Source organism: Myiozetetes cayanensis, unplaced genomic scaffold (assembly GCF_022539395.1).
Source record: "Myiozetetes cayanensis isolate MyiCay16 unplaced genomic scaffold, myiCay2020 scf5-8, whole genome shotgun sequence".
Classification (NCBI taxonomy): Eukaryota; Metazoa; Chordata; class Aves; order Passeriformes; family Tyrannidae; genus Myiozetetes; species Myiozetetes cayanensis.
The window spans coordinates 43,096,103-43,112,928 of NW_026087742.1; the positions used below are offsets into that span (position 1 = coordinate 43,096,103).

The 16,826-nt window shown below is 38.2% G+C and overlaps 1 protein-coding gene across 1 annotated transcript in view; it reads left to right on the top strand.

The window, feature by feature from the left end:
• The window catches only part of RNF17 (ring finger protein 17), a 38,539-nt gene extending 22,557 nt beyond the window's left edge, over positions 1-15,982 (top strand). Inside the window, exons 19-33 of the mRNA XM_050332994.1 lie at positions 1,370-1,591; positions 2,485-2,635; positions 3,666-3,784; positions 4,400-4,490; positions 5,294-5,409; positions 5,732-6,030; positions 7,254-7,417; positions 8,173-8,292; positions 9,878-9,958; positions 10,615-10,740; positions 12,140-12,250; positions 12,805-12,961; positions 13,917-14,052; positions 15,347-15,536; positions 15,884-15,982. Coding sequence (XP_050188951.1) covers positions 1,370-1,591; positions 2,485-2,635; positions 3,666-3,784; positions 4,400-4,490; positions 5,294-5,409; positions 5,732-6,030; positions 7,254-7,417; positions 8,173-8,292; positions 9,878-9,958; positions 10,615-10,740; positions 12,140-12,250; positions 12,805-12,961; positions 13,917-14,052; positions 15,347-15,536; positions 15,884-15,982 — 2,182 coding nt within the window. The remainder of the gene's footprint in view (positions 1-1,369; positions 1,592-2,484; positions 2,636-3,665; positions 3,785-4,399; positions 4,491-5,293; positions 5,410-5,731; positions 6,031-7,253; positions 7,418-8,172; positions 8,293-9,877; positions 9,959-10,614; positions 10,741-12,139; positions 12,251-12,804; positions 12,962-13,916; positions 14,053-15,346; positions 15,537-15,883) is intronic.
• The last annotated feature ends 844 nt before the right edge of the window (positions 15,983-16,826 follow it).

The window sequence follows — 16,826 nt, forward strand, 5'->3', positions numbered from 1 at the left end:
CACATTGTGGTGTGACTGCCTTCAGTGTTTAACGCTGTTGAGGGATACCCAAGTCTCCTCTGAACTAGCATAATAAAAGCAGGAGAACACAGTGCTCAGTTAAAACTGAGTTGGTGACAGGCAAACACCAGTAACCCTCCTCTTGTGTTGGGATAGGAGGTAGACCATACAGAATTCCAGAATGAGACCTTGGAGTCTGAAATCCATTCCAAATTGTTGGCTTTTTTCCTGATGGATCTGCAATTATAATGACATTGTGGAGTTAATAGAGAGGGAATTGTAAGGCATGTAACGTGTATTCCATTTGGGAGAACTCTCCCTGGCAGACTGTCTCTCTCCATTTCATAGTTCAGACTAGTTGTTTGCAAGGTAAGCATATTTCTGAGCTATGTGTGCATTTCTTTCCTGGTTCTACAAGTTAACTGTTTTTACCCAGCGGTTTCCAAATATCTGCATCAGGAAGGTTTGCATAAACAATTGTACCTATGTAGTGGATGATCCAGTACTTAAATACTAAGGAATTTTTTCTCCGACAAAGCACTTCACTTTATTCTCCTGGAGAAGACGGGTGTTTAGGTCTCTGAAAAGAGAAAATAATTTCCTTCCAGAGGCCCAGAAATGGCCAGCAGTTAAACTCAAGGTTGCTGTCTCCTTCAGTTGGTGATGTTTGCAAGAAACCAGTTCTTCTGCATTAAAGGATGTTTCTTCAGACATTCTTTACAGTCTGTTACAATCTCTGGGTGGCACAATCCATGCAGACTTGTACTGAGGTGGGCTGTGGCTCAAAGGACACACCAGGCAACTTTTGATTGCTGCTGGGCTTTGTTTTATCCAATGGGCACAATTTAAACAGGTTTTCGTTAATGTGTTGCCATGCCTGTGCTTCATCTAACACTTAGTATTTAGGAAAGTGCTAGCACCAGTTAACGTATATTTGTATCCTTAGGGAATGCTAGAAAGGTAAATGTTTTGCTAATGTTAATATTCTTCTGAAAGGAATATTTACACATTGTAGGAGTTGAATGTTGCAGCTTTTACTTGCACAACATTGCTTTAGAGAAAGCATGATCCTGATAATTTGATATCTTTTAAGTCAGACACAAACATTGGGGCTCAGCTTTCACTGGCAGCCTGGAATGCATAGTGTTTCCATCTGACATAAAAACGTGCAATGAAACCTTCCAAAGGAGAAAAAAAAAAATGTTACTATCATGAGAGTTTCATAAGTATCATTTATAAATGTTCATCTTTTGTTGGGATTTTTCCTGCTTTTTAAAGTTATGATTCCTGTCATGTCAAAGTGGGATTACTGAGGACTTTTCACTTTAAAATGTGTTTAAACTTCCTATTCTTATTGTGTTCTTTATAGGTACACCAAAAGTACTGCAGTAGGGCCCAATGAAATATGGGATGATCCTCTAGAAGAAAATCCTAAAAACCTAGAAGTTTTCAATCCTATAGACATGAAGCCTGTGGATGAAGGACTTTTCAGATTGGTTTCTAACAAAGACATACTTGGGAGAATTAGTCATGTTGTGTCTCCTAGTAAAATTTTTGTACAGTTGCTGTCATCGGAAGGTATACTGAAAAGGTACTAAATTTCAAAGAATTCTTCTTAAGATGATCTTACTACAGAGTGGTGAGGTATAGTTAGAACAATGACTTGTGTTGCTATGTTGAGGAAAGTATAGGAACAAAAGACAGGTTGGCATTATGTTGTAGTTTATTAATACTTCTGATTCCAAATTAAGTATATGATCTGGTTCCTGTTTCAAATCAGTTTTAATGTAGTAAGTATTGGGGCCAATGCAACACTGTCCAGAAAGATTGAATCTTTTTGTTCTTTTCTCTTTCCTGTTCCTTCATTAGAAGTCTGGTTAAATAATATCAGTATCCTAAGTCGTAGAACTACTATGTAGTAGTAATTTTTTTTCATTGTGATTCCAGTAAACTGTTGGGAAGTTTAAAGAAAATTTCTAGACACAGTGTATCAGCCTTCTTTTGATAAATATTTAGGTAACATTTAAGTAGTAGTGCCTGCTGTTTGAAGACAGTCAAATGGACATGTCGTGGCTTACTGTAAGTTGCTTATTTTCTTACTTATTTTCTTTTTAATTTTTATTTAACTACCTAGAGTTCCATTTAATTAGTCATGACACTAAATGAGCACCACACTCTCGAGCTGTCAAGAGAAAACACTGAATCTTTCAAATAGTGCTATATAATGTGGTCAGGATCACTCAGATGAATTCCTTGGTTTAAGAAAGCATGATAGTTTTACAGAATTTTAATCAGGGTGTACGTGGTTTGTAGCTCCCATTTCACGTATTTCTACATCATGAAGAAAAACTGCAATAACTGTGTGTCTGTTAAACAACTGCTGAAACTTTACTGTTGTATGCTAGTTAAGCAGTGATTGACTCAATAAGCCCTTTATTCACTCTGTAAAATTTTACCACTAGAAAAGTGTCTTTTGAATGTTAGTTTACAGGAGGACATGGCTTCCATCTACAAAGAATCCCAGCCACAGTCTGTGAAGTGGAAAATTGGCATGCACTGTGCTGTTTACGTACGTGACGTGGGACAGTGGCAAAGAGGTCAAATAAGCAGGATTGTCTCTGAAACGACTGCAGAGGTAAACCTCTTAGCGTAACAGGGTTCATGCTTTATCGGTTCTAAACTTGTAAGCGTTCATTGATTAAGATAAGGTCAAATCTTTGCTTCTTACTTCTGTGTTAATATAGGTTGTACATTTCTGCAGATGAGTTGACAGTCTCATCAAAGCTGAAATGCCTTTAGCAGGGAACCTGGTAGTTGAGGAAGGCTCAGAAGGTTGACATCCTGTATGTTTACACTAAATTTTGCAACATAGTGCAGATTCCCAAGCTATAGTCTTAACAATTTAGATAGGATTCCAGAAGGTGTGTGGAACTGAAGGTCACAGTAATTCAAACTTACTGATCCTTGTTAAGACAGTGCCAGTTGAACCAAATGCAACCCCACAGAAACACATGTAGTTATGCTGTTGCTTTGAACCCTAAACTGATGGTGGTGCACTTTGCCATGTAGGTATAACATCTTCCACAGTAGTCTCTCACACAGTGCTGCTTTAAATGTATTTTGTTGCACCAGTTTGAAAATAATGAGCATCAGAAAAAACATTTTGGGACTAGATAGCTACTTGCTTCAAAAGTAAGAGTGGCTTTGTAATCACACAGATAATCTAGGACTGAGTTACCATTGGTTCTCTCCTCCATCATTAGTGGGTTGTGCCCAGGGGTCTTCTTAATAGGAAGCAGAAGTGGGCCTTCCTATACTTCTGGTTTGCATCATCTGCTTTCTGAGCCTAAGAGCTCTCAAACAGCTATTTAAGCACATCAGAATAAGAAACAGGAGTTGGAGGGGAGGTCTTTCAGCAATTTTTGGTTTAAAGAAAGGTCGGTAAGTTGATTTAAGCCCCTTTAAGCACATTCGTGTGGTTTGTCTCCTTACCTGTGCTGTGGTAGTCATTTGTATTGTGTATAAACTACTTCATTATAAAAGCCATTTCTTGAATCTTGGTAATGATTAACATTTTTTTAACCTCTTCAGGCATGCTTTGAATTATCATTCCTTACAGATAACACAGTGTTTGTCTGTTTGATTTTGTTTCTTGCCTGTAATAGGTAGTACTTTACGATTCTGGAGCTGAAAAAACCGTGGAGATCAGCTGTCTAAGAAAACTGGAGGAAAATATGAAGATAATTAGGAAATTAGCAATAGAATGTTCATTGACAGATATAAGGTAGGCTTTCCCTTACGGTGATGTGCAGCATTAGAAACTAATAATGATGTAATTTATTTTATCAGTGTGTTAGCACTGATTATCTAAGATTTGGATGTGGTTTCCCTTTTGAATAAAGAAGAAATGAGGTGGTGGCTGTGATCTTGTTTTTTAAAGGTTCGGGTTTTTTCTAAGGGTTGTACTACATACCAGTAAAGCAGAAACTGTACTATAGAAATAAATAATATTTATAGGATGCATTATAAAATAGTGAACACATTTATTTCACTGCATTTTTTTTCCCTTGGCTCAGAATTTGAGATGAATCAAATCATATGAAACTGCACAGAAAGTCTCTTCTAGACTGTTAAGACAGGTGTCATACTTCTGGAACTCATGGTCCTCCTCACTTAAAAATTTTGGGATTATATTTTTTTAATCCTTCCTGTCATAAAGATCCAGAAATGAATAATCATTTCATTTTACTGTTGATTAATGGAGATCATCTTTATTTCCCTGAGAGTTCAGGAAGTTTAAAAAAAAAAATCAAATTCTTAGTAAAGGGGAGGGTTTGTGGTTTCGTTCAGGAGATGCCAACTTCTCTTGTACAAGAGATTATCATTTGTTCTGTGTTAGACCAACAGGTGGAAGCACACAGTGGACAGCGACAGTGTGTGAGTTCTTATCCTATTTCCTAACCGGAGTACAAGTAAAAATAATCATACAGGTTTGTAATCAAAACCAGTCGTATTCATAAAATTTCTTCCAGGCTGTCTGTTAATTCAGGTTTTTTCTGAATATTTTACTGTTAAAAGTCCTCAATGGAACTTGCTTAGATAGCTGTTTGCTGTAGGGAAAAAGGTGCATTTTCTTCTCTCTGCTCTACTTGTGTTATTCACCAGAGCATTGGAGCAGTTTGGTTACCCTGTGTGGAAAGAACTTAGTCTTAGATATAGTTAGTTACTGGAGAATAATATCTGTATCTTTGGGATCACTGGGTGCTGTCCATCTTTATGGACAGACAAGCAAGATGCTCAGGTTCTTGGTGAGAATGATTTCATCAGTTACCATATTAGTTTTCATGAAAGATGGAAAGAATCCAGTGCTGTATGAACATCATTAGTAGTTGATTTTCTTTCCCCTATTAAAAAAAAATACTAATTTAAGGGTTTGATTTGATCAGTGTCTGTTGGAGCTTTACAGTACGTAAGAAAATAAAAGCAATGGAATGAAGTTACTTACAAGTGGGTTTAAAGCTCTTGCTGGAGGAAAGCAAGTGTCTGGCAGTTGATTCTAATAAAACAAGGGACAAAAGCAAGGTTTTACTCTTTTTTTTAATGTCATGTTCAGAATAGTTGGTAAAATAATGGGAACTGTCACATGGATTAAATAAAATTTGTCTTCTGATGTGGGTGTCAGTTGTTCGAGGATGTCTGATTTGCAATCAGTACCAATAAAATTTAAAATCTACCTGTAGTTTGGAGGAAATGCATATTGTAATATGTTGTCTGGCTCTCTCATTTTTTCCAGGAGACTGATGGGGCATGTGCATTGCCTGTGAAAATTCTTTGCAAAGATGAAACAGGAAAAATGATTGATACTTCTGAATACCTTATGAAACAGGGTTTGGCTCTTAGAAACAGGAGGTTTGGATACTTTTATATTCTTTCAGACTCTGATATTCACATTGGGATAAGCTAATAAATACTTTAAAAATTTGGATTGTCCTCTACAGCATATGTAGCAACAGAACTCCATCTTCAGTGAACTTATTTAAGCATAACGTTATTAGCTGTATCCATTGCACATTTCAGTTCTCTAAGTTGGTAGACAAGATGTTTGACAGTATTTTAACAAGCATTTGTCACCTATGCCTGTTTGGGTTTTTACTTCTATTATTTCATTCTTTGGCAATTCTCAAGTTCTTTGTCAGATAATATATTGTTATGACTTGATTGAATCTGCTAGAACTGATACAGCTGGTGTGGCATGCTCAGTCTCCAAGGAACATCTGAAAGCACATGTAGGGCAAGAGAACACACAACTGGGTGGTTATAATTCCAAAACTGCATGTGGAGGAAACAGAGCTGTTCCAGAGGAGCACATCACTGTTTCAGAGAGTGAACAAAAATCATTCAAAACACTGCCTCATTCAGGAATGGATGAAACATACAAATCTCCTGCTGTACCTGAAGCAAAAATTTTTCAAGCCATAGTGAGCTGCATTGGAGGTGATGGAACTATCTACATAATACCTAAATCATCTGGTAAGTTTACATAAAGTATGTTTGTCCATGAATCTGGGCACTTGGGTGTATCAGAACATACCAGATCTGTGTTCTAGAATACATGTTCTGTATCAGAACACAGTTCTAGAAGACTCCTGTTGGGAGGGCTGCTGTTGGGAAGGCGTTGTGTCCTTTGGCATGAGGGGTGAGGGGCAGGTGCCCCTCTCCCATGGGTAGAGTTTCCTGCAGCTGCCTGGCAGAGGAAAACCAAATCTCCAGGAGGTGTCGCTCTGTCCTTAAGTCAGCTCTCCTGTTCTCCCACCATCCCAAGAAATCCAAAAAACCCAAGCATTTGGATGGGCAGTTTACTTGCTTTTCTTCTCTAGGCAGTATTGGGTAAGGCAGCAGGTGCTTTATTTTATACTGTTGAAATTGTGATACATTTTACTAATAAAGTAAATGAAGCAACTTACTTAAAGTAACCAAGATACAGTTGTAAAGATTCTTGCAAATTAGCCTGGTTCTCTTATATTACTCAATGTTTTTCCTTCAGTTTGAGCTCAGTACCCAAGTTCCTTGGGTTCTTTACTTGTATTGTGATAGACTCTGTACCTTGTAATATTTTCTGGTGGAAATGGGTTCATTTTCATCTGACAGATGCAGTGTCACTCCTCAGTAGCAAAGTAATATATCATGCTTTAGAAAAATGTTTACATACGAGAACATTGATTTATGTTTTTTGCTCCACAAGTATACTTAACTACTAGATCATACCATAAAACTTTGAAATTCGAAGTATGGGAACCCTACTTAACAGAGGACTGAATTGTTCCTGCATTTAGTGCTGTAGACTGTACCCACAGCAAAAGAGGTTCTGCTGGACACCTGCTTTGTGTTGTTTCATGGTGTCCTACCACTGTCTCTGGGAGTCTGTCTTGTTTGTGCTTTGTATGGCTCTTGTGTTAGTCCTGCCAAGATGCTAGTTACAAAATTTATAGACCTTTCTTCTCTGAGATTAGAATCCAGAATTAAGGGCTTCAGAATTAGAAATGCAGTTTACTTTTAAGTAGCAAGTTGTCAACATTTAATAGACATTGAACATACATATTGTATCAGTTTTGGAAAATATGTTTTGTAGCAGCATGTGTATTTTATGTTTATATATGCCTTCATCTGAATCTGCTGGGTTTTAGTGATGAAAATACTTTGTGTGAATATATTAAACTATTTTAATTTTTTTTTTTATTTCCCCCTCACCCAAGAAGTTGCACTAAGCAGTTTGATGACTGAAATACAAAATACTTTCAAAGGCCTTGGTCTTCTGATACCCTACTGCTGGAAAAAGGGAGAAGCTTGTGTTGTAAGAGGATCAGATACCATGTGGTATCGAGGTCAAGTTGTAGAAGTCTGCGGTAGTACTCTCCAGGTAAGTTTGATTATGGGTGGAGTGGGAGGGGGGCATATGAATATGTGCATATGTGTGTTAAAAAAGGTAAATAACCCAATCCCCTAAACTAAACTTAGGATCCCACACTTTTTGATTCAGCTGACTTGACAATGCAGATGCTCATTCTGCTTAAAAGTGTGATTTACTTTCCTGAATTTTACGTTCATTTTAAAGATGAATTCTGTCTACCTGTTTGAGTTGTCACCATTTTTCCCATAGTTTTCTTAGTAATGGTAAGTTTCCTTGAGTAAAAATCTACTCTTGGTCACCTGTAAGGTGTTAGGTTTTTTCCTTCTTTTATTGTTCTTACCATATGCAGAATGCTTTGAAAACAACTAGGTTTAGCATCTCCCTGCCCTGTCGCCACCCAGAAAGTAGTGGCTCTCTATTTTGAATTCTTTCTGCTGCACGGGTCTGGAGCTACTTTTTGTCAATAGCTGGTAATCTTACCTAACCTTTTGAGTCTGCTCATGATTTTTTGAATGTAGATTTGCAAAGTCTTGATGCTATCCTAGTTCACAAATTCTTGCAAGAGAAGTTTAGAAACTGGACTTCTAATCTGCCATACCAGTTTTCTAATGTTTTCCTTCACTTCCACTTTGTCACATCACCTGCTTACCGTCACACCATTTTTTTCCTCTAAGAAAGCGGATGCTGTAAACGAAAACTTCCTCTTATTAAACCTTATTGAAATTATTCCTGTTTTTTTAAGTTAAGCTTTGCATTTCATATAGGTACGGTACATAGACCATGGTTACATAGAGAGCATTCCTCAGTGTCATCTGTATCCAACTACATTGTATACTGGCATTCCTCCATTTTGCATCCCTTGTCAGCTCTACAAGACATTACCGGTGAGTAATGGCAAATTTGTGTTAGTAGGTAGCTACTCATATCAATGCACTGTTTAGTCACAGGAAGGTTTAGACTAATTGCTGGTATTTTTTCTTGCCTGCAAGGCTTCAGAGAAGACCTGATGAGGAGCATTTCAGCAAGGCAGCCTTTTGTCAGGAACAGGCAGATGGCTTTATGAAGGGACCATGCTTCAAAAGCAGCTGCCGTGGGAGTTAAAACCTTTATGAGACAGGACACAGCAGTAGTTGGCAGGGTGATACTCTGAAGTGGCGACTTGTTTTGTAATAACAATAAAAATTGAGGCTTTGATTTCTTATGCAGAACGACCAGAAAATCATAGATCTTAAAATCCTGCAAAAGTGTTTCTGTCATTCTGAACTCTGCTATGTAGGAAACAATCTAAACTAATACAAGTGAATTGTTTCAGGGGGTTTTGTTAGTAAGTAATTGGTATGTAAATAACATCTTCACATACCATCACACCTTGCTTGATTTGTATGGTGCGTTTAGTAAATTTGAATTACTGAAATTACTAGCTTACTTTTAAACTTACTTTCAAAGAAAGCCTTTTTATTGCTGGAAGTTAAGGGCTGCAGCTCCAGCAAGGCCAGGGGGACTTGCAGTATCTGTCCTGCTAGTGCAGACCTCAGGCTGCAGGAAGTGCCTGGGGCAAGGACAGGCAGCAGACCTGCCTGCAAAAGGTTTGCCCATGTAGGGGACCCTCCTGCAACAGGTGGCTGAACTGCAGGAGGTGGTGAGAGGTCTGTGTAATGTCAGGGAAGCTGAGAAGGAGTTGGATAGCTGATTCCAGTGATTCTGCAGTGGACCTGCAGCTGAACAGCCAAAAGCTCTCCCAGTGGCACACACAGAAGGGGTGGGGGGGGCAATAATGCAGAAGAATGGAAGCTTGCAGTGGCTAGGACCTGCAGGAAGGAGAGACTTCCCCCAGGGTTCGAGGTACACTCCTGGAGCTGCTTTGGCACTCTTGCAAGCTGACGAGTACAGACCTGTCACATCAGCCGAGTAAGGCAGCACCATCTGCTCCCTGTGCAACCTCCAGTACAACTAACAAAGAGCAGTGGGTGCTCTCCAGAGAGGTGTGCTGCCTGCTGGGGGCTTGTATCAGGGACATCACAGGGCAACTGCTGAGCCTCACACCATCCACTCTATTATCTGCTGCTGCTGTTCCATGTTGGCCCAGGAGATACAGCTGGGAGCAGTCTGAGGAGTATTGAGAAAGGTTGCAGATCCCAAGAGGGGTAGTGAGGTCTGTGGAGCCTTGGTAGTTTTTTCATCAGTCCTACCTGTGAAAGGGATGGGATTTGAAAGGGCCGGTTCAGTCTGGTGAGTTAAATCTTTATGCGAGTGGTGCCACAGCCAGGGGTTTGGCAGCTTGTTCTGTGAAGTTTTAATGCACCAAATAGCAGATAATACTTAAATGGTTGTAGGCAAGTCAGACTAATGATGTGTGTTTTCAAATAAGTTTGTTTAGTGATAGTCATGTATTTTCACCTGTCTTAGGAACAGGAGGAACATTACTTACCAGCGTCTTAATGTGTGGGTTTCTTGCTTTTCTCCAAACAGATTGGAAATTTTTGGCAGCAGGATGCAGTAGGTTGCCTTCAAGAACTGCTTACAAATGAAGAGGTTGAAATACATGTTGAGGTAGCTTGCTTTATTTGTAGATGTGGAAGCTTATTTTTCAGAGTTTTTTTCCTTTTTATCTGGCATTAAGAATAATATATGAAGAAGTGTAGTAGTAAATGTGTCTTTTGACAAAACTAAACTTGTTGCTCCTGTGACTTGACCTTTATTATAGTTTTCAGGCCTTAAATGTGTCCCTTAGAGGTAGTCACACTTTTTCATCCTGTTTAAATTCTGTGTTGTCATTCTGACAAGTAACCTAGCTAACAACAGCATGAATTCTATTTTAAGTGATTAAATTTTGATATAGTTAAGTAAGGACATGCTTAAATTTTTATCTTAACATTATAAGGAAATATCATCTTTATTGCCTGAAAAACAAGCAATTTCAGATAGTTTAACTTCTAATGATAAATTGTGAAAGAGAAGGGTTTGGATGAGCAAACATATGGGGTAATATTTCAGTGTTAGAATGAGTAGCTGATGCTGCCATTCCAGAGGTTGATATATTCCCATTTGTGTCATAACTTGGGTTAGTAGCCATCCTTAGTTATTTTGTATCTCAGTGAATGAATATGGTGCATGTCAGCATGAGAGGTTTGAATTTCCTGGTTGCTATTTCTATAGACCTCAGTCACGCTATTACTATCATATACCTTTTTGTCTTGTGTAAACAGAAATTACCGGATAACCCACGGGACAAATTGTCCATCAGCCTGTATTTTGGTGGGATTTCACTTTCATCCTTCATGGCACACCAGAAGTACTGCGTTGCTGAAGGTTGTCAGGATATACAAAAGGTGGTGAGACTTCTGTGTGTGCATCTATTTCACTGTTGTTGTTCCAACATTGAAAGGATTACTCAGTTTGTGACCTCTGGGGATTGATCTGTACTGTTTTTGTGGTATAAACAGCAGTAAGACAAGTACACAGGTCTGCAGCATAAGAAGTGTAGATACAACATGTTGATAAGGTTGTATGGAATAGTGGGTTGCCAAGAGTTTGTTCCTGGACTCCATAATGAAAAGAGATTTTTGCATTCCTATCTAAAGTCCAGTTAGTTTTTGTGTTCCTCTAAAACCTAAAATGCTACGAATAGGTTAATGTTTTTATCACTTGAAGGGATTAGTGTTATTCATAGAAATATATCCAAGGATGGACATAATCCAAAGTAAATTGAATCAGGTATTTCTGCATAAACCCAGTGATTTCTAAGGGAATTACCTAGGTTCTTTATTCCAAATGTCTGGGATATTTATCTTAGGGGAAGGATTGAATTTTTTACCTATCTTCGTTGTCTCAAGTCCTACATAAGTAACTTCTCCGTGTTTTATTTAATTTTTTTTCTTGGAATCTGAGGATCAGGTTTATCTAAATTGCTAAGACTCTTACTTCATTTTTCTTAGTTCTGTTTCAAGCCTGCCAGTGTATTTTTCTTTCCAACATACGTCTTTGCTTCAGGAGATAATTTTACAGTAGAGTACACTGCTGTCGCTGCAGAAATTGCACGTTTTGTTGAGCTTCCTACTGAAGTGCGGGAGAACAGGAGCTGCATTCATGACCTGTGATCCAGCTGGCCTGTGTGCATCATTTAATGCACCAAGGTTGATTTTGTTGTGAACCAAAAGCATTAATGACATGTAGAATTTCAGACTGTAAAAGCATGGTTCTAAAAGAGGACACTGTGCTACTGAGAAAATATGTATCTGTACTTTATCTATTGCCTTTTTGAAAGAGTGATAATTGTGGTGGCTAAGGAGTTCATTTATTCTTTGCCTTGCTCTTAAAGGATAACTTGCTCTGACAAACTGCAGGAACCCAGGGGCTTGGCATTTAGGGTTATCTGTGCTAATTCATTGCTTTAATTTTAGGGTTTTTTATAATTTTTTTTCTCTAAAGGGAATGCTTTTTTAAATTAACAGCAATCTAGTTACCATGTCAGTATGTTCAGATCATTTCAAAGATATATTCTTTGTTTTAAAACTGTTAATGAGTTCTCTTATCTTTTAGCTAAAGCTTTTTAAAAAATACCTCGTAAGAGTTGAAAGGAAAAGTTGATTAATATTTTTTTCCATCAAGGACATGTTGTTTATTATTATACACAACATTCTTAGGTAACTCCTTTGAATCCAGAGTCATATCAAAGCTAATTTCCATTTTGTTACTAAATGTGATGCTCAGCTGAAGTCTGTCTTGGTCTAGGGGCTCCTTGCAGGAGACACTTGCGTTTCACGTTCATACAAGTTGCCACCACTACCTGTGCCAGGAAATCCCTTTCCTGTCAGAGTTACCCATTTGGTGTCCCCTAAGGAGGTAAGTCTTGTAGACGTCTCACATATGTAGCAGTCCCATCAAGCTGGTGAACAGGGCTTACAGTTTTAGAGCGTTATAAAGGTTGCAAAATGGTCCTGACGCAGGTGGTTGTGCAGAGCAGGATCTGAATGAACTCTTACTTGAAATACCTGCATGGGTGGGGGCAGAGAAATACAAACCATTTCTCTAAAAAAAGAGCTTTGAGTGTTACAATGTTTCTGTTTGGTACTTACCCTGTATAATAAAAAATGAGGTCTTTGGGTTTTAATCTGGCAGAACAATACTAATTTTTGTGTAAGCCCACACAATTTTCTGTAGTTCTAGTAGTCTCCCAGGCAAAAGGCAGAATGTAATGTGCATTGATCAAATACAAGATTCCCATGTGGACTTTAAATGTTAAATGATGAAATACAGAAGAAAAGGGGGTGAGGATGTGCTGAACCTTTAAAAGATGGGAACAAGTAATCTATTAATAATTGTTGATCACCAATGGCATTTGAAGTTTCTGAGGCATTTTGCAAAAATGGTAACACGAGGGCCTTTTCTTTGAGTAGGTTTATATTTGCTTTGATGCTTCTGAGAACTGTACAAAGCAACCTGCCATAGACATAGAGGGAGCTTCCAGCAGTGACTCAGAGCGCCTTGATGAGGCCCTAAAGTGGTGCAATAAAATTGTGGAGTGTCTTCCTCTTCTAACAAAGTTTGAAAAAGGTACATTAATGTGTTTGTTTTCCCTGTTGTTTCATGTGGATGTACCAAAAGCCTGAATTTCTTTTTGAAGAATAGGAATATTTATATTTCTATGCATCTTTAAATAAAACTTTCTGAGAGTAAGGAATAACACTGCACTATAATCATATAATACACTATAATCATGTTTTTACTTTTAAATTGAAGCTTTTGTGTCATTCTGATCCACTGAAGAATGATGGACAGAACTCAGTTTTGATGACATTTGGTAGTAATAGAACTTTTCCCTTAAGGAGGCTGTCACTGAAGCTATAACTGTGAAAAGCTTGCTATTAAATATTCCAAAGACAAAAATTATGTATGGAAAATCATGTAACCAAGGTTTAGAAGCTAATGTGAACCCTAAGGAGCATCATTTTAATTCTGGATTTCTCCATTTAGGTGGAAAAATGGGCTTTAATTCTCTTGTCCACAACTAAAATATCATAAGTATATCATGGGTCTAAAATATCATAAAGTATGTGGGTCTAAAATTTTGTGAAGAAAACAGTTACTGCTAGTACTTCATTCTGCTAACAAGTAAAATTCTGGTTCAGGTTTTAAGCAGCATCTCCATCATGTCCTCCAGACTTATATTTATTCTCTTACAGATCAATCTTATTAACTGAAACGTGCAACTGAGTCCAAGTTGAAAAGTTTTAACATTAAACTGTTGGGATCTTTATCTTTACCTAGGAATTTGCTGTTACTTCTCATCATTGCCATGTGAGGTAGAGAAGTGTGACTTAAATTACATACTAGTGATTGTGAATTGGAGTTCAGAGAGAATTGGGGGATGCATAGAACAAAATCATAGCATGAATTTAAGAAGGAAAAGGAAACTTAATCTTTCTCATGCAAAGTGGATTCAAGTTCAATTTGTACTGCATTGAGTATTCTGGGGTGTTTTGTGGTAATTTTTTTTTTCTTTTTACAGAACTGCCTTGCCTTGCAGAATATGTGGATGGCTTATGGTACAGGGCAAAGCTCCTCTCTGTTACACAGCTTGTCCCTGTTCAGATTCTGGTTCAGTTTGTTGACTATGGTACTTATTTAGTTGCCCCAACAAACAGGTAAATATGTAAGAAAAAAATGCATGTCAAATGTCTGTGTGTATGTATGTATACACTGGTATTATTTTATATGTAGTTATAATTTTACATCTATTATTTCTTTTTATATAACTACATATATGTTGTTTATAATTCAGCATTGGATTTCAGTTGTGAAGACAGTGGGTTGGCTGGTTAAATAATTTCTGTCTGCAGAGCGTGGGGTTGTGCACCTGCTTCTGTCTCAGGTGGTTCTGAAAAGCCCATTATTATAAAATCAGATTTCTCCATTATCTCCAGTTACTTAACCTGTGAGTGGGCTCAGGAGTATAATCTGCTTCTGCACCCAAGAAGCTTACTCCAGACAAGGTGCACAAACAAATCCTCTGATCCTGTGCGAAGTGCAGTCTGCACAGAAGATAGCTGGGGAATGAGATAAGGGATAGGGGAGTATCTGAGTGGGACACACCCTGGTCTGCTCGGTGCTGAGCAACACTAAGCACTGTGCTCCTGTGCTGACACAGGTGTCAGCTCAGTGTATCAAACACACCAGGCTTTCAGGGTCCCTTAAGCTTGTCTGAATTTCTCATATATACATATATACACACACTGTGTATATGTGTCGATAGTACTATAGTACATCTATATATAATACATATATATAGTGCATATGTACGTATTTTTAATATGTACTGCATACTCACACTGACTTGCTCTTGAGCTCATTGGGGAATCTACACATCCTTGCTGAAGATGGGACAGAATGGTATTTGAACAATTTCCTGCTTCACATACTACTAGGGTCGTGGGAGACAGGGTTTTATTTCAGGGTTGCATTTCCTGCTCTGCTTCCCCATTCCTTTGCTTCTGGGATAGAGAGAGAAGAATGGGGAGTCAATAATACAGACACAAGGTACCTATTTCCAGTAGTGTGTCTAGAGCACGTTCAGGCATGAGGCACTTTGTACCACAAAGGTTTGTGGAGCCTGCATTGTGATGATTTGTACTTGGATTCCTGTGCTCAGGTGTTTCTTAGGCACTGGAGACTCCTCCCCAAGTGTTGTAGTGATGAGGCAGTTTGTGCCTGGTGGGCCAAGAGGTCTGTAGGATGCTGGACTGCTTTGTGATAGTTACTGTGCTAAGGCCTGGGCCTGCCTGCCAGAGGAATTGTTCAGTCTGACTCTGGCATGTTACCACAGAGCAGGGAGTCTGATCCCAGTTTCTGCACAGTAAACCATTCAGCAGCCTGTCCTTACTGAGAGTGGAGCTTAACAGGTGGATTGTTGTGGGCAAACACTTCTCATTTTTGTTGTAGATTGCGTCACATACCTTACTGTCTCCTGAAGTACCCTGCTCAGGCAGTGCGGGTTCTGTTGGCTGGATTTAAACCTGCTCTAGATGACACAAACATGAAAAGAATTCCTTATTCCCCCGAGTGGAGCCTCAATGCACTGTGGGCTATGGTAGACTGCGTGGAAGGAAAACGTCTCTCTGCTTCCATACTTGTGAGAATCACTTTTTTTTTTTCTTTCCCTCCTAGTTCTTGCTCAGCCTAAAACTCTTACTGGCACTCTAATTTTTAAGTATTTATTTTGCTGTGTACCCTCATAATTTAAAACTGAGAACCATTTACTTTGAAGAAAGGAAATGATGTGGTGCTCTTCCTAATCCTGCAATCAGAAAGTTTTTGAGCGTTCCTGCTGTTTTAACACCAGTTTTCTTTACTTAAAAACGAAGTAGTCTTTGTATATTCACAGTTCCACTTAAACAATAAGTATAACCAGTAAAATAACTTTCAATATTGGTTAGGTAGAGATTTAAATCTGTTACTGTCAACTCTGTCAACTTGCAGACTGTTTCACCAGAGATCACTGTTTGTTTGTATGGAGATGACAAAAATCTGGTTCATATGAAGCTGATAGAAATGGGACTTGCAGACTTTGATGAGTGACATGTAAGTACAGTGAATAAGCTTTAAACTTCTGAAATCATCCTTCCAGAACGGTATGAACTTGTAGTTCAAAGTATAAACTGCCAGTAATGTTGACAACTAGAGTTTCTTTTAAAAAAATCCCTTCTGTCCCCTTCCACTCTATTAATGAAGTATTTAATATAAAACCAAAAGCTGTTAAAAATTATTTTCATACCATTACTGAAACCCACAGTTACAGGTTTAAGAACTAGCAGGTACAAAGAAACAGGAGACAGAGACCTAAGGTGATACAGCATAAAGAGCCTTTGCTGCCAGTAACTGAGGAAGGTAATTTGGAGATGTGTGACAGTGTGCTTTGCCCATATAATAAAAATTAATTCTGTTTTAGGTGTTTGATTTCAATGGCAGGTGCCAGTGGTTACTCAGGCAAACATCCATGAATAACATATTGATGTCCATATATGTGGTCATACATGGAATATTTTTAATTAAGAGCTTTACACTGTGTTATCTGTAGAGAATAGCAGAGACTTGGATTTTTAGATGTCTTGACTGACTCTCTCTTATCTAGTATTTTTCCCCCCTCCCATTTAATAAGCACTCTTCTAATAGATGTTTAGAGATGATGTTCCAAACACTTTTTGATCTTGAAATAGTGAAAATTTATATTCACATCTCAGTCTTTTTGACTATGGAGCCCCAAGTATTGTTCTGTAATACCCTTTTCACAGGAGTAGATGGAACTAATGTATAGTGGTAAAGAAATAGATAAAAAGCTGATGCTGGGCACAGTTGTTCCAGTACCTTGCTAGAAGACTTGGAGGGAAGATGATACTTTTATTATTGTGACATAACTTCTCTT